We start from the raw sequence: 23,918 nt of genomic DNA on the forward strand, positions 1-23,918 counted from the left end.
CAGTAGATGGACGTAGTAGTCGATGGAGATAGTAGTAGATGGACATAGTAGTACAGTAGATGGACATAGTAGTGCAGTAGATGGACATACTACTACAGCAGATGGTATAGTAGATGGAGACAGTAGTACAGTAGATGGACATAGTAGTACAGTAGATGGACATAGTAGTAGGACAGTAGATGGACGTAGTAGTAGTAGTATGGAGATAGTAGTACAGTAGATGGACGTAGTAGTAGATGGACATAGTAGTACAGTAGATGGATGTAGTACTAGATGGAGATAGTAGTACAGTAGATGGATGTAGTAGTCGATGGAGATAGTAGTAGATGGACATAGTAGTACAGTAGATGGACATAATAGTGCAGTAGATGGACATACTACTACAGCAGATGGTATAGTAGATGGAGATAGTAGGACAGTAGATGGACGTAGTAGTAGTAGTATGGAGATAGTAGTACAGTAGATGGACGTAGTAGTAGATGGACATAGTAGTACAGTAGATGGATGTAGTACTAGATGGAGATAGTAGTACAGTAGATGGACGTAGTAGTCGATGGAGATAGTAGTAGATGGACATAGTAGTACAGTAGATGGACATAGTAGTAGGCCAGTAGATGGACGTAGTAGTAGATGGACATAGTAGTACAGTAGATGGATGTAGTACTAGATGGAGATAGTAGTACAGTAGATGGACGTAGTAGTCGATGGAGATAGTAGTAGATGGACATAGTAGTACAGTAGATGGACATAATAGTGCAGTAGATGGACATACTACTACAGCAGATGGTATAGTAGATGGAGATAGTAGTACAGTAGATGGACATAGTAGTACAGTAGATGGATGTAGTACTAGATGGAGATAGTAGTACAGTAGAGGGACGTAGTAGTAGATGGAGATAGTAGTGCAGTAGATGGACATAGTAGTGCAGTAGATGGACATAGTAGTGCAGTAGATGGACATAGTAGTGCAGTAGATGGACATAGTAGTACAGTAGATGGACATACTACGACAGCAGATGGCATAGTAGATGGACATAGTAGTACAGTAGATGGACATACTACGACAGCAGATGGCATAGTAGATGGAGATAGTAGTACAGTAGATGGACATAGTAGTAGTACAGTAGAGTACAGTACTTCCGATTTACGTGTCACATGACTCACAATACATTTCTTAAATGTACTATAAATGTACAATAACAAACAATGACATTTCTTGCTGTTGTAAATGTAGTGACCTCATCAGCGCCAGCTCCAAGAGGTGACGTCTTTGAAAGACCTCCAGTCCTGACTTGGCTCCCCTTCATGTTTCTTCCTGTTGTTTGGGCCACCGACTAAAGCTGAACTTTGTGCTCCTGGCAGAGAAAGTAGCGTTCCCAGACGGTAGTAGCGCTCTTGCGACTGATGAGAAATGTTTTGTTACATGAATCCATTCTCTTCCGAACACAGACCCTCTCTGAACCTCCCCCTCAGCGTCAACCTGAGCTGATAAGCGGTAGAAAATGAATGAATGAATATATTAAAGATAATCGTGATCAGGATGGGGCTGCAGGACGGCCGCAGGTATGTGGTATTACCATGGACCATCACTGATGGCCTCCAAACCTTGTGAGGAAGGCTAGATCATCTGAATTCAGAAGGCTGGTTCGCGTCCAAACATCTGGCCGTAGACCAGGTATCCACTTGGTCTAGTAGGATGCAGACCCCGGACTCAGACAGCCACAATCCCTCCTTTAAGCTGGGGCTTCCTCCCGGTTGGGCATTACACGGTCTGTCCAAATCCTGCAGATGCAGGTCTGATGATAGAACCACAATCCTGATCACATACCTGCGTCCTAAGATGTCCTGGTGCCAGGTCCGCCTACGTCTCATCTGAATTTCCGAACCTCCTGGACAAATTCAGACTCCTTCCCCATGAGAGAGGTGATGTTCAATGTCCCAAGAAATATATTTGTCAGACAAATAGGAGGTTGCCAGGTGATGGGGAGATCCTGTGTGACTGTCCTGGACCCAACCTGGCCAGGCCCAACATTACATGCTCGCCCCTCCTGCAGGCCTGGCTCCAAGGTGAGGACACGATGTCTCATGGCAAGGTCTGTTTGCTCCTTCAGCTGCGCTTCTTTAAGTCGTCTTTACTGTCACCTCCATCCCTGCTTGCCCATGTACACGTCACAGTAGAAGGTGATGCGTTGGTGGTAAGGTTGGTAAGGTAAGGTTGAACACAAGGACTGGGATTGGAAGCTAAATGATGATTTACTGTGTGCTGTCAAACTAGCCTACTTTCACAGCCAACTGAAGTTTCTGATTGGGTGAGGAAGCAGTGGAAAGACAGCAAGGGTGTGTCCATCTCTTGTAGTTTTCCACTCGTGTCCCCCTAAAGACGTATTCATGACAAAACCTTTCCACTGGCTGCTCCCATATTCTTTATACTCAACAGCACAGCATACACGCTATGTCCATCTGCTGTACTACTATCTCCATCTACTATTATACCCATCTGCTGTAGTAGTATCTCCATCTACTGTACTACTATGTCCATCTGCTGTACTGCTATCTCCATCTACTATTATACCCATCTGCTGTAGTAGTATCTCCATCTACTGTACTACTATGTCCATCTACTGTACTACTATGTCCATCTGCTGTACTACTATCTCCATCTACTATTATACCCATCTGCTGTAGTAGTATCTCCATCTACTGTACTACTATGTCCATCTACTGTACTGCTATCTCCATCTACTATTATACCCATCTGCTGTAGTAGTATCTCCATCTACTGTACTACTATGTCCATCTACTGTACTACTATGTCCATCTGCTGTACTGCTATCTCCATCTACTATTATACCCATCTGCTGTAGTAGTATCTCCATCTACTGTACTACTATGTCCATCTACTGTACTACTATGTCCATTTGCTGTACTGCTATCTCCATCTACTACTACGTTCATCTACTGTACTACTATGTCCATCTACTGTACTACTATGTCCATCTGCTGTACTGCTATCTCCATCTACTACTACGTTCATCTACTGTACTACTATGTCCATCTACTGTACTACTATGTCCATCTGCTGTACTGCTATCTCCATCTACTACTACGTTCATCTACTGTACTACTATGTCCATCTACTACTATGTCCATCTGCTGTACTGCTATGTCCATCTACTACTACGTTCATCTACTGTACTACTATGTCCATCTACAACTATGTCCATCTGCTGTACTACTATGTCCATCTACTGTACTACTATCTCCATCTACTACTACGTTCATCTATTGTACTACTATGTCCATCTACTGTACTACTATCTCCATCTACTACTACGTTAATCTATTGTACTACTATGTCCATCTACTACTTTGTCCATCTACTGTACTAATATCTCCATCTACTACTACGTCCATCTACTGTACTACTATGTCCATCTACTGTACTACTATGTCCATCTACTACTACATCCATCTACTGTACTACTACGTCCAGCTACTGTACTACTATGTCCATCTACTGTACTACTATCTCCATCTACTACTACGTTCATCTATTGTACTACTATGTCCATCTACTACTATGTCCATCTACTGTACTAATATCTCCATCTACTACTACGTCCATCTACTGTACTACTACGTCCATCTACTGTACTACTATGTCCATCTACTGTACTACTATGTCCATCTACTGTACTACTATGTCCATCTACTACTACATCCATTTACTGTACTACTACGTCCAGCTACTGTACTACTATGTCCATTTACTGTACAACTATCTCCATCTACTATTATACCCATCTGCTGTAGTAGTATCTCCATCTACTGTACTGCTATGTCCATCTATTGTACTACTATGTCCATCTACTGTACTACTATGTCCATCTACTGTACTAATATCTCCATCTACTACTACGTCCATCTACTGTACTACTATGTCCACCTACTGTACTGCTATGTCCATTTACTGTACAACTATCTCCATCTACTATTATACTCATCTGCTGTACTACTATGTCCATCTACTGTACTACTATGTCCATCTACTACTATGTCCACCTACTGTACTACTATGTGCACCTGCTGTACTACTATGTCCATCTGCTGTAGTAGTATGACCATCTACTCTACTACTATCTCCATCTATTATGTCCATCTACTGTACTACTATGTCCATCTACTGTACTACTATCTCCATCTACTATTATACCCATCTGCTGTAGTAGTATGTCCAGCTACTGTACTACTATCTCCATCTACTACTACGTTCATCTATTGTACTACTATGTCCATCTACTGTACTACTATCTCCATCTACTACTACGTTCATCTATTGTACTACTATGTCCATCTACTACTATGTCCATCTACTGTACTAATATCTCCATCTACTACTACGTCCATCTACTGTACTACTACGTCCATCTACTGTACTACTATGTCCATCTACTGTACTACTATGTCCATCTACTGTACTACTATGTCCATCTACTACTACATCCATCTACTGTACTACTACGTCCAGCTACTGTACTACTATGTCCATTTACTGTACAACTATCTCCATCTACTATTATACCCATCTGCTGTACTACTATGTCCATCTACTGTACTACTATGTCCATCTACTGTACTAATATCTCCATCTACTACTACGTCCATCTACTGTACTACTATGTCCACCTACTGTACTGCTATGTCCATTTACTGTACAACTATCTCCATCTACTATTATACTCATCTGCTGTACTACTATGTCCATCTACTGTACTACTATGTCCATCTACTACTATGTCCACCTACTGTACTACTATGTCCATTTACTGTACAACTATCTCCATCTACTATTATACTCATCTGCTGTACTACTATGTCCATCTACTGTACTACTATGTCCATCTACTACTATGTCCACCTACTGCACTACTATGTGCACCTGCTGTACTACTATGTCCATCTGCTGTAGTAGTATGACCATCTACTCTACTACTATCTCCATCTATTATGCCCATCTGCTGTAGTAGTATGTCCATCTACTGTACTACTATCTCCATCTACTATTATAGCCATCTGCTGTAGTAGTATGTCCAGCTACTGTACTACTATCTCCATCTACTATTATACCCATCTGCTGTAGTAGTATGTCCAGCTACTGTACTACTATCTCCATCTACTATTATACCCATCTGCTGTAGTAGTATGTCCAGCTACTGTACTACTATGTCCATCTACTATTATACCCATCTGCTGTAGTAGTATGTCCAGCTACTGTACTACTATCTCCATCTACTATTATACCCATCTGCTGTAGTAGTATGTCCAGCTACTGTACTACTATGTCCATCTACTATTATACCCATCTGCTGTAGTAGTATGTCCAGCTACTGTACTACTATCTCCATCTACTATTATAGCCATCTGCTGTAGTAGTATGTCCAGCTACTGTACTACTATCTCCATCTACTATTATACCCATCTGCTGTAGTAGTATGTCCAGCTACTGTACTACTATGTCCATCTACTATTATACCCATCTGCTGTAGTAGTATGTCCAGCTACTGTACTACTATGTCCATCTACTATTATACCCATCTGCTGTAGTAGTATGTCCAGCTACCGTACTACTATCTCCATCTACTATTATAGCCATCTGCTGTAGTAGTATGTCCAGCTACTGTACTACTATCTCCATCTACTTTGACTTGTGTCAATGTGACCAAGACTGAAGACGAGAATGGATGTAACTAGCATTAGCAGTGCTAGCATTAGAGCCGCGCTAGTGAGCCACTGGGAGTCACAACAGCAGGCTTTGTTAATTTCAGTGGTAAGATCATTGTCTACATCAACAAATGGAACTGTTGAATGGTATCGTTTGTACACTATGGCTGCCAGGAAATCTCTCGTAGAGACAAGCAGATGTGGTTAGCGTTGGTGATTCCCAGCAACAGAAACATGAACGTTAAATATCCGCCAAACGGGGCGCTCTTGGTACATTCATGTTGGACACTCTATGCCTGTACTCAGTAAACACAGACCTACATTACCACTCTTTCAGTTCAGGGGTCTCCAGCCAGTAGATCATCAGCTACCAGTTGCTCCTAACTAGTTCTCAATTAGCTCTCCAAAGACTTTATTCATTTATTTATTACTGCTATACCCACTATATATTAAAAAGTGGGGTTCAGCAGTAGTCTAGCGTACTTGGGGCTGTGACCAATCACAGTGCTTGGAGGCATGCTGTGGGTGGAATACATTAAAACTGACCGTTTTGAAAAGATAGTAGAAGATCTAGAAAGCTTCCTGCGCGGGTTATTGTTTGTAGTCCACAACTCAATACTAAGGGTGTAAAAATGAGCATAATAGGACCACTTTAATACCGACATAAACCTCTTTCTGGCTGTGGTTAATCATGAATTAACTATTTACAAAATGTGATTAACTTGATTCCAGACATTTTTCAAAACACATCCCCTTTGCCTGTTGTGGAAAAAACCGGAAAAGATGTATTAATACATCTTTGGGATGGTGCATTTGGGTTTATGAAAACATATAAATACGTTGTTGTTATTGAATGAGGTAATCACAATTCAATATCTCAATCGACTGACATCTACATATGTGTGTGTGTGTGTGTGTGTGTATATATATATATATACAGTAAAGTCTCGTTATATCGATATTCTCGGGAGTCGGAAAAAATATCGATATAACCGGACTATCCATATATCCGATCCTGCGCCGAACTGCATTAAAAGTGGGCGGATCTTTGATATGGCATGTAATTTTCTCCTTGAGTTCATGGATTGCGTATCTAGCATGCTTTTGTACTACAATACATTTTGTACTACAGTAAATAAAAATAAACCTACGCTGTAGTGATTACCGGTTACCGGGACATAATTCACCCCGGAACTATCGATAGGGAAGGTGTTGCCACCCGGAGGGGTAGGCGCGAGGGACGGGTGTTTTCCGCTGTGTGTGCTGCACTCTGGTGGTGGAAGTGTGAAAAATAAAGTTGACTGGAAGCAGCCGTTCGCCGTGTTCTTTTTTGGTATTGAAATCCTTAAGCAAAGATTGATTTAAGCTGCTTTTGTATCGATATAAGCAGACCAAATTGGCTGGCGGGAGATGAAAAGGGCATCCTAGTAACCGGATTATCATAATAACCGGGTATCGTACTAACGGAGCTAATTATATCATAAAAGACTAGAAATTTGCCGGGAAATGAAAATAGTATCGTAATAAGTAGTAATTCGTTTTAACCGATATCGATATAACGAGACTTTACTGTATATATATATATATATATATATATATATATAAAGATGCATAAAACATTCATGTATTTTCCAGTGTGGGTTTGTTGCTTGTTGCTGGAGAAAGGGATGGCAACACAATGTTGTTGTTGTTGTTGTTGTGTGTGTGTGTGTGTCGCACTATTGCAATGTGTTTACTGCATTTCTGTGGCTGCTCTCTAAAAAGACAAAGTATCATTTTGGTGTCAGCACAAACAAACGCTGCTGCTTGTGTCGGCAGACTGCAGAGTCATGTGATTTTCAAAAACGCCTCCAGTGAGTTTGTCTAGAATGATTCTTTTTTTTTATGCTGCAAGAACTCTTTCCTTCAGCAGTGTTGACTGATGGAGCTGTAACTTGTCCACCTTCAAGAATAAAAGTCATCGTTCACTGCTCTGATGCCATAAGCGCCGTATGTCTAAAGGGCCAGGTGTGTTTACCTGCCAGGCTTCTTCACCACCACTCAAAGATCTTCTCTTTGTCTCTGCTCAATGATTCAACGCTTTGTTCAAAAAGCAAAGCGTCCAGCTGCCTGAAAGCTGCCATGTAGGCACGCAAATACGATTTGTCAGCGTGTGGTCAGGAATAGCAGAAACATTTGTTCTGCACCATGGCTTTCTACACCTAGTGTGGTGCCTTCAGTGTCTTTCATGAAAGTTGCTTATCACAAGACGGGACGAGAATTTAAGCTGAATTTTAGGAAAAGTACAATGTAAAAAGTACAAACAAAACATGACTGGAAAAACATATGTTTTTATTTAGCCGAGTCACAAAACCACGAGAGAGGTTTTGGAATGCTTATTGTCCACAATTGCTGCTAAATGATATAGTAATTGTTTGACACAAATAAACCACTGTTATGATAGTTATGAATTATAATGCTTTCATGCTGCAAAGAATTGGCCTTGTATTTTCTCACAACACAGTAACTACTTTAAATGTATGTGTCTTGGTCGTTAGTTCCTCAGTAACTACTCTAAATGTGCAGTATGTGTATTGGTCATTAGTTCCTCAGTAACTACTCTAAATGTACGTGCCATAGTTATTAGTTCCTCATTAACTGCTCTAAATGTACAGTATATGTCTTGGTCATTAGTTCTTCAGCCACTACTCTATAGGTATATGTCTTAGTCTTTAGTTCCTCAATAACTACTCTAAATGTATATGTCATAGTCATTAGTTCCTCAGTAACTACTCTAAATGTACAGTATGTGTCTTGGTCATCGGTTCCTCAGTAACTACTCTAAATGTATATGTCTTAGTCATTAGTTCCTTAGTAAATGTACAGTATGTGTTTTGGTCATTAGTTCATCAGTAACTACTCTAAATGTACGTGCCATAGTCATTAGTTCCTCATTAACTGCTCTAAATGTACAGTATGTGTCTTGGTCATTAGTTCTTTAGCAACTACTCTATACGTATATGTCTCAGTCATTAGTTCTTCAGTAACTACTCTAAATGTACGTGCCATAGTCATTAGTTCCTCATTAACTGCTCTAAATGTACAGTATATGTCTTGGTCATTAGTTCTTCAGCAACTACTCTATACGTATATGTCTTAGTCATTAGTTCCTCAGTAACTACTCTAAATGTATATGTCATAGTCATTAGTTCCTCAGTAACTACTCTAAATGTACAGTATGTGTCTTGGTAATTGGTTCCTCAGCAACTACTCTATATGTATATGTCTTAGTCATTAGTTCCTTAGTAAATGTACAGTATGTGTTTTGGTCATTAGTTCTTCAGTAACTACTCTAAATGTACGTGCCATAGTCATTAGTTCCTCATTAACTGCTCTAAATGTACAGTATGTGTCTTGGTAATTGGTTCCTCAGCAACTACTCTATATGTATATGTCTTAGTCATTAGTTCCTTAGTAAATGTACAGTATGTGTTTTGGTCATTAGTTCATCGGTAACTACTCTAAATGTATATGTCTTAGTCATTAGTTCTTCAATAACTACTCTAAATGTATGTGTTTTGGTCATTAGTTCCTCAGTAACTACTCTAAATGTATGTGTCTTGGTCATTAGTTCTTCAGTAACTACTCTAAATGTACTGTATGTGTCCTAGTCATTAGTTCCTCAGTAACTACTCTAAATGTATGTGTCTTGTCCATTAGTTTCTCAGTAACTACTCTAAATGTATGTGTCCTGGTCATTAGTTCCTCAGTAACTACTCTAAATGTATGTGTCTTGTCCATTAGTTTCTCAGTAACTACTCTAAATGTATGTGTCCTGGTCATTAGTTCCTCAGTAACTACTCTAAATGTATGTGTCTTGTCCATTAGTTTCTCAGTAACTACTCTAAATGTATGTGTCTTGTCCATTAGTTTCTCAGTAACTACTCTAAATGTATGTGTCTTGTCCATTAGTTTCTCAGTAACTACTCTAAATGTATGTGTCTTGGTCATTAGTTCCTCAGTTTGTTTGTTTTGTTTCCGCTTTTTCCTGATTACGGAGTCGCTACAGCGGATCTTTTGATCCGCATTCTGATTTTTGGCTTGAGCACTTTATATTCCGGATGCCCTTCCAGATAAATACCAATGATGCTTACTAGTGGAGATTTGAACCCAGGGCTTTTGTCACTCGCACGTCACTCACTGACGCTGGGGACACAAAGGTAGGTTGGATTGCAAAAGCCAGCTTTTTGTCTTTTACCTTAGTGCATTTGTAGCCGCTAGTCCCATGCAAAACATGCTACATTTGCTTAGTAGTGTACAGTAGTGTTAATCCTGCCTCATTGGAGTGTTTCTTTATGGAACAATGTGTCGTAATTGAACCTTTGATGTGTACATGTGTCTTTCAATTATGTTTTATAGTACCCTTTCTTCCCTGTGCTCTTTTCTCTCCCTCTCTCGTTCTCACACACACACACACACACACACACGCTCACCAGTCTTTTCCCTTTGGTGTGGAATGTAAGTGTGAGAAGAGGAGCAAGCAGCAACAGGTCGTCCTGCTGAGAGTTAGTGTCTAAGTCTAAGCTGCTGGAGACAAAGGGAGACATTTCCACACGGCAGGGAGCAATGCTGTCTTATACTGAATACATGTCTTCCATGGACTGGTCTTGAATTGAATGGAGGCAGGTGATGGAGGCTTTGCTGGACAAGTGGAAGAAGGTAGACTCATGATCATTTTCACATTAGCATATCAAAGTTAGGATGTGCTTTTTCACTATTGAACGGAATCTTTGTTCCGTCTGGAGAGGAAATGCTGCCGTTCACTCCAGGCAAGAGAACATGACCGGCATACTTTGCTGTCCTAGATCACTGCCTGGCCTACAGTATATGCTTCACCTCTCTGTTTCTATTCATTCTGAGTATATGCGGCCCGTGTGTATGAGTACAGTATCTAAGAGATCATGGAAATGTAGGCTGTTGTGTCCGTGTGACAGCAGGCAATTGGCTGACTTCCATTCAACGAGCACCAAGAGATTTAAATATGCCTTTAAGTTGACGCCTTACCTCCTTTGTGACCAGAAGGACACACGGCTAAATACCTCTTACCATCTGCTGTGTGTGTGTGTGTGTGTGTGTGTTGACAGGTGCAGCAAAAAGCAGGAATCACTGTATTTATACAATAGTTGAAAATGACATCAGGTAGAAGAAGGCAGTATGTGTAGAAAATGATACACGTATATTTCCATCTAGAGAAGGTAGTATGTGTAGAAAAGCTGTATGGAAAAGTGGGAAGTTTGGTAAATGTGTGTCAAGTTGTTGTTGGGGCTGCTCAGCGACCGAGTGGTTAGCATGCAGGCCGCACAGCTAGGAGACCCGCGTTCGATTCCAGCCTCAGCCATTTCTGTGTGGAGTTTGCATGTTCTCCCCGTGCATGCGTGGGTTTTCTCCGGGTACTCCGGTTTCCTCCCACATTCCAAAAACATGCTAGGTTAATTAGCCACTCCAAATTGTCCATAGGTATGAATGTGAGTGTGAATGGTTGTTTGTCTATATGTGCCCTGTGATTGGCTGGCCACCAGTCCAGGGTGTAGGCTCCAGCACCCCCGTGACCCCCATGAGGATAAGCGGTAGAAAATGAATGAATGAATGAAGTTGTTACACTCAAAGTTACACAGAAAAGCCGTCATTTGTGGAATGTCAAAAGGAATGATTTGGTGTGGGAATACTTTGAATGGGCTGAGATGTGGAATTAAGGGGAAATTTGGGGTTTTTGGAACATTTAAGAATAGATCTAGATCGCCTCTATGTCATGAATGATTGAAATGATTTAAATGATTGACGCTTGGAATCGAAATGACAATGTGGAGTCATATGTATTCATCACAGTAAAGGGAATTCCTCTTCCATTCAGCACACTGATCAATATTTCATTTCCTCACACAGGATGTTCATGTGAGCCAAGGAGATGCAGACGCCTCAGTGGACATGGACCATCTGAACAGGAACATGCCGGAATGTGGAGCACAGAGCCAGCAGGTGCTGAAGGCTGAAGTGCTTTTGAGAGGGAATATGGGTGTGAACTGGGAATGTTGGTGGGAATATGGAAGGGAATATGATGGGTATATGTGTAGAAATTGGGAATATTGTTGGTAATATGGGAGAATATATGTGTGGTAATTGGGAATATGGAAGGAAATATGAGTGGGAATTGCGAATATGGGAGGAATTATGGGGAGGGAATATGAGTGGGAATTGGAAAAATGTGAGAGAATATGGATGGGAATAGTGGTGGGAATTTGGGAGGTAATTGTGAATATTGGGGGCGTCACGGTGGTCTAGTGGTTAACGCGCAGACCTCACAGCTAGGAGACCAGGGTTCAATTTTACCCTCGGCCATCTCTGTGTGGAGTTTGCATGTTCTCCTCGTGCATGCGTGGGTTTTCTCCGGGTACTCCGGTTTCCTCCCACATTCCAAAAACATGCTAGGTTAATTGGCGACTCCAAATTGTCCATAGGTATGAATGTGAGTGTGAATGGTTGTTTGTCTATATGTGCCCTGTGATTGGCTGGCCACCAGTCCAGGGTGTACCCGCGACTCTTGTGAGGAAAAGCTGTAGAAGGGAATATTAGCAGGAATATGGGTGGGAAGGCTTCATTCAGACTGTAGTCCCATGTTTTCCTCATATGTGTGCAACCTTTACTATGAAAAGAGCCATTTTACCCAATGCCCACTGAAGAAAAATAGCCTGGAGCCGCAAAACATATAGTATGTTTAAAACAACATTGGAGGGAATTTGGGGGTATCAAAGTAGTTCAGATAAGAAAAGACGAGTTGGAGTACTCTTGCTAGTTTTGGAGATAAACTTACATAAATGTATGTGTAAACTACTGTAAACGTAAAAACAAGTTCCCATGCCGCTGTTTTAAAATTATCTCGAATTTATTTTTTAGATTTGTAGGTAAGTATTACTTGTTTTTCTTCATGTACTGAACTGGATAGCAGTCAGAACTCACTCAGGATGCATTCATGGTCTCAGACAAAGTTGGATTTTTTAAAACTCATTACAAAAGACGTCCATTTTCCCCACTCGGGTGTTAAAAATATTCAAGCATCGCAAAGGGAGCCACAATAAAGAGGCTGAAGAGCCACATGCGGCTCTGGAGCCGCAGGTTGCTGACCCCTGGCTTAGAGCTAAGAGTACAATTGGAGGCCTATTTTGAACGTGGTCAGAGATGGGATGTTTATGGGATGCTGGCATCGTACATCCTACGTATAGTGTACATCATTAAAAGGCAACAAAGTCACCTTTCATCAGTAAAATCCAAAGAAAGAGGGGGGAAAAGAAGATATTTTGTAACCAACTGCTCACGTCCATGTCCCACAGTTCCTGACGTCACAGCAAGTTCCCACAAACCACCAAAAGCTAAAATTCTTCCTTTCTAATCTCCAACACAAAAAGGTTTGCTTAAGGTTGAATCCAGTAGCACAAAATGTGGCAGGACTGAGAGGGTGAAGTGTGGCCATGTTTACTTGTGCTAAAATGTCTGCGATCTACATGTCTACCTTTCTACCTATCCATCCACCTGTCTATCTATCTACTCAACACTTCCTGTTTACGCTGGGACAGGGCAATACGAGCCAGGCAGCAGCGATCTTGCCATCACTCCCAGTAACCCCTCACCTCCTTTTCCCGCAATACCTACCAGCGACACAGTCTCGCCAATCCTCTTATGCATGAACCCACTCCACCCACTCAGATGATCCTATTAGCAGGCACAGCCAATGCTCACACACATTAGCTTGAAAGCTGGGACACTCGAATACTACATTTTTAAACCAATTCCACCATATTCCCAAATATTACATTCAGTCCCCATTAACAGTAATCCCTGTACATGGTTTATGGTGGGTAATTGGTTCTACACCCAACTGTGATAAGTGAATTTCCCCAAAGTAGGAATGCTTATTTACAAATGTAATAGTTTGGTAGTCAGAGCACAGACAACTTGTTTAGCACCTTCTAAATACACTTCCATCACTGATCTGGCGACTGGGGGCGGAAATGACCCGATAAAGAGTTTGTCGGGATCACACCAAGTGAAGTTGTAGCATCACTGATGTGTTACCTTACATGATCCAGTAGGACACATCTTTCCAATGCTTGCTTCTCCTGTCCAGAGCACTCCACTGGGTCTGATGGAGACCGGAAAGGGACTGAAGTTCCAGGCTGAGCGGCCTCATCTGGTCAGTCTGGGGAGTGGCCGCCTCAGCATTGCCATCACTCTGCTACCTCTGCCTGAGGGTGAGATGACTTTTAAACACTTTTAAACACTTCCTTCTGCACCACAGATACATGCATGTCCTGTAGGGCTGTCACGGGACACTCACTTCACAAGATCTACGAGATGAGACCCAAGAAAAGTAGAAGGAAAAAAATAATACAACCTACTAATGCAGTTGATAATCCAGCATTCTAAGAAATGCTGCAAACGTTTGACAGACGTGCCTGTGAGAACATACAGTACACAAACACAGATTCTTTACAGATTGAAAGATATAAAATATTGCATTCAGATCATATATTAGGGGTGTCACAAGGCACTCAGTTCATGACAAAAGGGCTCACTCCATTCAGGCAGTTGTTCTATGGAACAAAGTGCTGAAACAATGCACAGGGTGAACTCTCATTCATTTACTGTGTCCACTGTCCTTACCCACTGTCCCATACAGTATTTACATATTGCGTGTTTCATCCTTTCCTCTTCACCACAGGCCTGACAACAGTAGGTCGTGGTGCCATGGACATCAGCATCCAAGGCCCCGGAGTGGAAGAGCAGCACTGTTACCTGGAGAATAGGTCAGGGGTCATCATGCTCCACCCCTGTGGGAACCTTTGCTCTGTTGATGGAGTCCAGGTGACGCAGCCCATTCGCTTGTCCCAAGGTAGGAGTCCTAAATCTCCATGGAAACGTTGTTGTGGTGCGATATAAATATGAACATCATGAACGTGGCTGAGACATGGTGGACTTCAGGTCTCAAAATGGTGTCCTGCAGGCCAAAGGGTATTTTGTGGCCACCCACATGAAGGTAGAATTTAAGTGTGTGCAGGAAGAGGGTTCCCTCTGGCCATTGGTTTCAGCACCTTGTTCCACAGAACAACGGCATGAATGGGAGTGAGGCTTTTTGTCAGTCATACAGTCTCTTTGTCATGATGGGTGGAGGCGGGGCTGTTAGCATACACACAGAAGAGTGCAGAAGAGTGTATTGTCTCGTCCAATGAGTGTCTGAGTGAGAGACAGGACAACAAGAGCTACGATTAAACTGAAACTTTCTGACACGGAGGCAAGCTGATGCTACCCTATTGCAGTCTGCTCTGATTGCCCCCCCCCCTCAGAAAAAGGACACTTATCAGGACTTTATCAGGTGCAAGGACGGCTTCTAGGATTATCGGGGCTGGTTGACACGGAAATGCAACTGAAGGAACTTGTTTTGGAGACAAGCAATCTCGAGTCAGTGTGACATTCATGTGTAACTTAACAGACGCACACAGTACACACATACACATGGTGTACACAGAGTACAGTAGACAGTAGTAGACATCAAATACTAATACAAATACTAGCCACAGTTCTAATATCTCTTCATTTATCAGTACTCTACATACTGAACCTGAAACCACAAAACAGAGGAGCATACAAGCGTATGTAAGAGTCAAACTGCATGTTGAGTACTAAAAATTGGTACATATTGGCAGGTCTACAATCGAAGAAAAGCCTCTCACGCCCCCACCCGACAGTTCACCGTGCAAACCCCTCCCATTTGGGATGGTCATTTTCTAATCGGGATGGAAGAAATCTGCAGTGTGTAGCCAAACATAGTGTATATGGTTCATATGTGGTTTATGCAGTATTGAAGGAAAAGAAAGAAGGAACAGGTAAAATTATGAAAAAAAATGAAATAAAGCCAAAAGAATAAATGAAATTTGAATATAGAATGTAAAAGATAAATGGAATAGACAATCAATGAAAGGAGTAAAAATGTGAGAGAATATTGCTTGAGCAGGGATGACGGACACACAAGTGACTAATAAGGCTAAATAACATGAGAATAAAGACAATCAAATAAGTTGAAATAAATAGATTGAATAAATAAAATGTATAAATCAATGGAGGATGCATCATGATCAATGAATATCATTTTTGATACAGTCAATGTCGATGTTTATAGTAACAGTTAATATGGTCGCTAAGATTGGAACAGATCAGTAAATGTACTGGCTCCATCTTGGGACTGGACAGCTAGGAAGCTTAGCTGGATCTCTCCAAAGACGAATCAGGAGCTGGAAGACTTCCAGACGACTCACAGAGGAAGCCAAGCGTGTCATACCTTCATCTGACTCACAAAAACATCAGCGCTTACGAAGGCAAATATGACGACTCATCCTTTGTCATTGTGCTTCCCCTTCTGTCATCACGTCATAAGTATCAGTAAATATACGTGCGGGAAGAAGTACTTTAGGCAGTGAATGACAACTGTGCTTACTCAGTATTTCCTTAAAGAAAAAGTATGTTTGGGGGGGACAAAACATAGACAGATGTACAGTGGTGTGAAAAAGTTTCCCCCTGTCCTGCTGCACAACCCAAGTTGGTTTCAGCTGGAGGTCACCAACAGATGGCCCTCAGCATAATTCATGTTTCCATTCATCACAGCAAGTCTTCCAGGTCCTGAAGCATCAAAACAGCCCCAGACCATTACACTACCACCACCATATTTTACTGTTGCTATGATGTTCTTTTTATGAAGGTCATGCCACAGCATCTCAATAGGATTCAGGTCAGGACTTTGACTAGGCCACTCCAAAGTCTTCATTTGTTTTTTCTTCAGCCATTCAGAGGTGGACTTGCTGGTGTGTTTTTGATCATTGTCCTGCTGCACAACCCATGTTGGTTTCAGCTGGAGGTCACCAACAGATGGCCCTCAGCATAATTCATGTTTCCATTCATCACAGCAACTCTTCCGGGTCCTGAAGCATCAAAACAGCCCCAGACCATTACACTACCACCACCATATTTTACTGTTGCTATGATGTTCTTTTTCTGAAGGTCATGCCACAGCATCTCAATAGGATCCAGGTCAGGACTTTGACTAGGCCACTCCAAAGTCTTCATTTGGTTTTTCTTCAGCCATTCAGAGGTGGACTTGCTGGTGTGTTTTGGATCATGGTCCTGCTGCACAACCCAAGTTGCTTTCAGCTGGAGGTCACCAACAGATGGCAGACCATTCTCCTTCAACAGAATCCATGCTTCCATTCATCACAGCAACTCTTCCAGGTCCTGAAGCAGCAGACCATCACACTACCACCACCATATTTTACTCTTGCTATTGTGTTCTATCTCTGAATTACCAGATGTAATTGGACACACACCTTCCAAACAGTCCAACTTTTGTCTGGTCAGACCAGACAAAAGTATTTTCCCAAAGGTCTTGGATCATCAAGATGTTTTCTGGCCAAATGGAGACCATCATTAATGTTCTTTTTGGTCAACAGTGGTTTTGGTCTTGAAGTCTGCCATTCAGGCCATTTTTGCTCAGTGTCTTTCTTATGGTGGAGTCATGAACACTGACTTAACTGAGGCGAGTGAGGCCTGTACGTCTTTGGATGTTGTTGTGGGGTCTTTTGTGACCTCTTGGATGAGTCTTGGCTGCACTCTTGGGGACATTTTGGTTGGCCGGCAGCTCCTGGGAAGGTTCACCATTTGTGGATAATGGCTCTCATTGTGGTTGGCTGGAGTCCCAAAGTTAAAGTTAAAAAGCTGTGTTGAGTTGTGTTGTCATTGACTATTATTTAAAAGAGTTTGATTAGCTGAAATATTTACTGTAGGTTTGATGAACATGCAGCAAAAATAAAAAATCAGGAAGGGGGCATACACCACTGTATATATTGTACATAGACTGCGTAGAGGTGTTCATGGTCAAATGTTAAAAGTATAGTGAGGTCAGCACTGAGCACCCCCCCACCCACCCCCCAATCCCCCAGCAGCTACTCGTCGCCCCGTGTCTTGTAAATGCTAGTGACGCCCCTGCTTCGACTCCTCCTCTTTTTCCTTCTTTTTCTCTTCTTAGGCTGACATTTAACATGATTCTTACTTGCTTACTCATCACAAGACGCTGCTTTTTCAAGGCTTTGAAAAATAATGTCATCTGCGCTTAGTGGTGTTGCTGGTGTGATTCTGGAACAAAGACTGGAATGAGACGATCAAGACGATGAAAGGACTATAACGTTGCGTTTTTTTAACTACTACCTTTGGATGATACCCAGACTTTTCTACATTCATCAAAACTATTTGGAATTATCAGCTCTTAAAACCATCAACACTGACGATGATTCCTTTCAGGTAGACGTCTTTTATTCATCCCGCTGAAGTAAGTTCTTAAAATCATTCTTGACTTCTCACTTTCTTTCCTGCACTCTTTCTGGTACCATACCATCCTTGTTACTCACTGGTATAAAGTCATCTTTCTGCGGTGTTATACAGCCAAGTGTAAAGTACGGTGGCCGACAGTAGCAAACTCACAGCAGCGGCGAAACACAAATTCACAGTAGCGTCAACACACGTAAGAAGAAAATGTTGCAAATTAAATTATCTGCAATGACACAAATGCAAAGGAAAAAATTAGCCAAAAGCCCAAAACACATGCTTGAGACACATTCTGCGTTTACACTGAACACCCGGTAGGCAACCAGGCTACCAGGACATTAGCTAGGCAACCACGAAGTTAGCATGGCTTCTGGAAAGTTAGCCAGGCTAACAGGAAGTAGACCAGACAACCACAACGTTAGTGGGCTTCTACAAAGTTAGCCAGGCTAGCAGGAAGTAGACCAGACAACCACGAAGTTAGTGGGCTTCTACAAAGTTAGCCAGGCTAGCAGGAAGTAGACCAGACAACCACAACGTTAGTGGGCTTCTACAAAGTTACCCAGGCTAGCAGGAAGTTAGCTAGGCAAGCAGGAAGTAAACCAGGTTTCCAGGATGTTAGCTAGGCAACCAGGAAGTTATGCAGGCTAGCAGGAAGTAGACCAGACAACCACAACGTTAGTGGGCTTCTACAAAGTTACCCAGGCTAGCAGGAAGTTAGCTAGGCAAGCAGGAAGTAAACCAGGTTTCCAGGATGTTAGCTAGGCAACCAGGAAGTTATGCAGGCTAGCAGGAAGTAAACCAGACAACCACAACGTTAGTGGGCTTCTACAAAGTTACCCAGGCTAGCAGGAAGTTAGCTAGGCAAGCAGGAAGTAAACCAGGTTTCCAGGATGTTAGCTAGGCAACCAGGAAGTTAGGCAGGCTAGCAGGAAGTAAACCAGACAACCATGAAGTTAGCTTGGCTTTTACAAGGTTAACCAGGCTAACGGGAAATTTGATAGGCAACCAGAAAGTCAGCCAGACTGGCATGAAGTAAGTCAGACATCCATGAAGTTAGCATGGCTTCTATAAATGGAACCAGAAAGTAAGCCAGGCCAGCAGGAAATAAACCAGGTAAACAGGAAGTTAGCATGGCTTCTAGGAAGTTAGCCAGGCTAGCAGGAAGTTAACTCGTTTACCAGATTTGAGAGTAAGGATTCAATAAGTAATCCAATAAATATTTTTAAGTTTAATTTATTAAAAAAACTTGGACTGCCATAAATACATTTGGCATTACTTTTTTTTATTTTGCACTACTAGGTACAGACATTATAGCAGGACTGTGTGTGAACTCTGTATGGGAGTTGGCAGTGTAAGCGTGATCTTAACACTCCTGCTCTAACAGAGAATAAGACCATGTAGCAGGAGGGACCAGTCAGTGTTGCCAACTCATTTAGTGGGCCTTCCCATTACCACCGTCTTTATCAAAGCCACTTTTTCTGCTCTTGTTGGACACTTTTGGAGATTCTGCCTATGACTATATGTCGAAGGACATTGTTTGCTACTGTACATTTAATTCATTCCCACGTGCTTGAACATTGCCCGTGCACGTATGCAAGTTCTGTTTATAGGTCCAGTTCTGGCCACCTTCTGACATGAGCGGACCTCAGTGTCTGTGTCTACTGTTACATTTCTATTCCTGGTTGGCAATGTGACCCAGGCAGGCCCCAGACCCAGCAGGAGGAACAAACGTGTCTTTGAATGAACTCCTTCAGAATTGTTGTGCTTCAGGGATATCGTCACTATTAGCTCACGTGCTTGGACAGGAATATTCATCTGCTCCTTTCTGGGAGGAATGGGACACAGCGCATGGACAGGTAGTAAAAGCATCATGGAGGAACACACATTACAGACGGCGTACTCCATTTCAGGGTGCTTTTCGTATGCTAGCTGATACATTGCTTATGTAAGCAAGTAAGCAGTTTGGGACTTCAACACATGATAGATAGACACTTACTAGAGAGATAATTGCTTGATTAATCTCCAAGAGAGATTCACAGTTGATACTTTTGTTCGTTCTCGTGGTTTCTCCATGCTCATGCTATATCTTCTGTTTCAAATCCATTTTTAACTCGCATGTCTCACAACCATCACTTGCCTCTCTTTTCCATTGGCAACATTCAGCCTTCAAACTGCCAAAATGATGCCTCGGTGCGAATACATTTCCTGGTTAGCATGCTGTATGGCACATGTCTGATATCTTATTAATGCACTGCGTGAGTCCACCTGTCCAGCTTAATGTATTATTATCACAAAATGCCCTTGTTATCGTCCTCTTGTCTTGTTGACTCTCTAAAATGTTACCACAAAACACGTTTATAGTGTAACAAGTCTAGTTTTATGTGCACAAAACAAACCACAGTGTACATCAATGAGGGAATTATGAATGATGTCATCATAAGGATAAATCAGATAACATTAAAATAGCTTAGATAACCCATAATTGAAGAAAATGCTCCACTGAGGCGTGATTACCAGTACAGTATGGGTGAGCCCATCATAACTTCCGCTGAGCTCACTTGTAAATGAACCTTCTCCTGAGGAGGAAGGCATTTCACATGCTAGTTGCACCAAATGCTCTGCGATGAAGGAAACAAAAACAGCGAGCACACAAAAAAGCCTTATCAGCCACTTGAAACGGTGCTGAAAAGTGCAAAGGTTTGCCAGAGACCTCTGTGGCGTCACACCGGCTGCTTGGCGTGTCTGCCCGAATATAGCGCACCTTGCTGGGCCACAACAAGTGGTTCCCTCCCCTTCTATACTCTGGTTAAATCTATGCTCTGAGTACATTACATCCTGTTAGATAGTAAGGGTAAAGTAAGGGTGTTGGAAAAACAGCTTGAATTGGCAGTGAAAGTGCTGCTTATTGAGAATGATTGAGAATGAGTTTTGTTTCCGATTAATATGGTACATTTTCTACAATTGGTATTGCAGTAGATTTTGTCCAAGCTGTGTTTATGTATGGCCTCATGTGGTCATGTTGAACTGTTTGGAAGGTGTGTGTCCAATTTTATCTGGCGTAAAAGTGACCCACAATTCAGAAAAAGAACATCATAGTAACAGTAAAATACGGTGGTGGTAGTGTGGTGGTCTGGGGCTGTTTTGCTGCTTCAGGACCTGCTTCAAGACTTGCTGTAATGAATGGAAACATGAATTCAGCTGAGGGCCATCTGTTGGTGACCTCCAGCTGAAAGCAAGTAGGGTTGTGCCACAGGACCATGATCGAAAACACACCAGCAAGTCCACCTCTGAATGGCTGAAGAAAAACCAAATGAAGACTTGGAGTGACCTAGTCAAAGTCCTGACCTGAATCCTATTGAGATGCTTTGGCAGCCTCCAAAGCCTCCAATATGGCTGAATGACAACAATTCTCCAATGTTTCAATTTGTTTGAGCCGAGATATTTAAGTGTGACAACACTTGAAAAAACATTTCTTCAGAAATCATATGGTATATGTGCTTTGCATTCTGATCTCAGTCTACTAGAATGCCAAGTTTTCCACCTCCACACATGAAGGCTTCCAAGCAAATGTGCTTGAGGCTAAGCTGACACGTTGGAAAGATGGGTCCAGTGGTTAGAACACAGTGTCGTTATGAGAAAGAGGACACGTTGGCATTGCTTCTCTCAATGCCACGTACGCTGTCAGGCAGCAAGGAAAGCTGAACACTGAGACTAAGACTCTCATGCAAGATCACCCTTTCCCCAAGCTTTACAGCTTTGGGGGGTGGGAGGGATGCACATACACGTGCATACATGCATGCATTTCTATTGTAGATTGTCAGTATAGAAGGCAATAGAAAGACCCCAATCCTCACCAAAGACTAGCAACTAGAAAAAAAAACCTCCACACATTTCTTTGTGTAATCTATTGTGGATGTTGTGTTGTGTCGCTGTAGTAGCTTGGAAATGTACAAATAATACACACAGTCTTGTCTAATTGAGGTGCGTCTTTGCCTCCAACCAGAATCCACCCTGTTCATGTGCATGAAGGCAGGATGGATGGTGTGAGTCATTTCTCCAGCGGCTCTTCACCACGTTGGTCAGACGTTCCATTCACACACATCTCATCCAAGACGATAAGTCATGCAAGTATGACTTTATGCGTTGCAATTAGGAAAATGCAAAGTGCTGCTTCAGCAGATTTGACTTTTTAGCACAGTTTGTTTTTGCTGAGCTCAGCATTCCAGACAATCCTGAGAGTGTTGCAAACCACGGCCTTCTGGAAGAAGCCTGACACCCCGGTCAGTGAGTTAGGAGGAATATTGTGATGAATATGACACGCAGACATTGCAGATGGAGCTGCAGGAGAAATGTACTTCAACAAAGGATCAGCTCTGCAAGTCTTTTGCAACATGGGTAACAACCTCAATGAGTGTGGACTGTACTGCATACTGTACGGGGACTGTACACAGACTGGGAGACTGACAAAAGGGCTCCTTCCTTTCATGCCGTTCTTCGATGTATTTTTTTTTTAGCTGTTTTTTAATATTGTCGGATCATATCTCTGCCATATTCAGCATCCTTTTTCACTGTAATGACGCTGTAGTGACACAGCAATAAACATGCTTATCTTTATCGTTGATGGCTCCATGGCCGTCATTTCCACAGAGATCATCGTATGTGTTGGCTCATGTTGCACTACAAGTACAAGTACACGCAAATACTTCATTTGCTGTTATTCATGGAGAGAGTGTGCTTTACATAGTATTTCTGTATTGCTTTTAGTTAGCAGTAAATACAAAAATGAGTTCCACTTACTGGTACTTATTGTCTTTTTTCATAGTTTGACTGGTCCTGCCACTTACAGTAATTCAAAATACACACTGCATGTAATTGACATCAGTATTGCCTTTTAAGGAGTACTAAGTGACGTAAAAAGAAATGAGAATGTACTATGATGTTGTGCATGCTCGATGACTACCAGGATTAAGCCTAATGCAGAATGTGCTCCTATCCAGGCTGTATGCTGTGTTTTGGTCAGTCTGCGTTTTTCCGCTTCAATCACCCTGAAGAAGCCTTAAGGATGAAGAGCATGATGCCCCCAGGAGGAAGCATCTACCCAGGGGACTACAGACAGTGTGCAGGTATGATGATGATGATGCCTCCAGGCTGCATGCTCACAGAGGGTGTCCTCCTATGGACTGCTGAGCTGTGCGGGATGTAGAAAGTCCTAATATGGATGATCAATAATCGGATGGATCCTGCATCACAGACTGTCAACACAAATGAGGAGCAAGTGGTAGGAACAAGAGCTCATCAGATGAAAACCTGACAAGATTTCTTGTTCTCGTGGGGACTAGGCTTGGTACGAAAATAAATAATCACACCATAAATGAGAATGAACTGGATCATTTTGCCGGGCTCCATATATTGTCATGTGCATGCATGTGTGTTGTCCTCGTCTCTCGCCTCCAAAGAGGCGAGAAGGGGGTTTTGGCACCATGGCACGTTTGTTCTATAGAACAACTGCATGAATAGAGTGAGCCCTTTTGTCTCTGTGGGTGGAGGCGGGGCCGCTAGCATACACACAATGCGAGTAAGGTAGTAGAAACGATATAGTAGATGGCAATTTCATTCATTCATTCATTTTCTACCGCTTATCCCAGCTGTCTTTGGGCGAGAGGCGGTGTACAACCTGGACTGGTGGCCAGCCAATCACAGGGCACATATAGACAAACAACCATTCACACTCACATTCATACCTATGGACAATTTGGAGTCGCCAATTAACCTAGCATGTTTCTGGAATGTGGGAGGAA

The 23,918-nt window shown here is 42.2% G+C and overlaps 1 protein-coding gene across 10 annotated transcripts in view; it reads left to right on the top strand.

Annotated features, from left to right (window-relative positions):
- The window catches only part of phldb1b (pleckstrin homology-like domain, family B, member 1b), a 67,827-nt gene that overhangs the window by 7,919 nt on the left and 35,990 nt on the right, over positions 1 to 23,918 (top strand). For 5 of the 10 annotated variants that reach the window (XM_058080685.2, XM_058080688.2, XM_058080691.2 and 2 more), the window contains exons 1-5: positions 10,217 to 10,419; positions 11,644 to 11,736; positions 13,880 to 14,003; positions 14,474 to 14,644; positions 23,118 to 23,243. In XM_058080685.2, the coding sequence (XP_057936668.2) occupies positions 10,390 to 10,419; positions 11,644 to 11,736; positions 13,880 to 14,003; positions 14,474 to 14,644; positions 23,118 to 23,243 (544 nt within the window). In that variant the 5' untranslated portion in view covers positions 10,217 to 10,389. Of the gene's footprint in view, positions 1 to 10,216; positions 10,420 to 11,643; positions 11,737 to 13,879; positions 14,004 to 14,473; positions 14,645 to 17,792; positions 18,125 to 23,117; positions 23,244 to 23,918 lie in introns of those variants that run through there. The other 5 variants (XM_058080690.2, XM_058080694.2, XM_058080687.2 and 2 more) reach the window with 4 other exon arrangements.

Source organism: Doryrhamphus excisus, linkage group LG8 (assembly GCF_037039965.1).
Source record: "Doryrhamphus excisus strain RoL-2023G ecotype Guam linkage group LG8, RoL_Dexc_Guam_v1.1, whole genome shotgun sequence".
NCBI lineage: Eukaryota > Metazoa > Chordata > Actinopteri > Syngnathiformes > Syngnathidae > Doryrhamphus > Doryrhamphus excisus.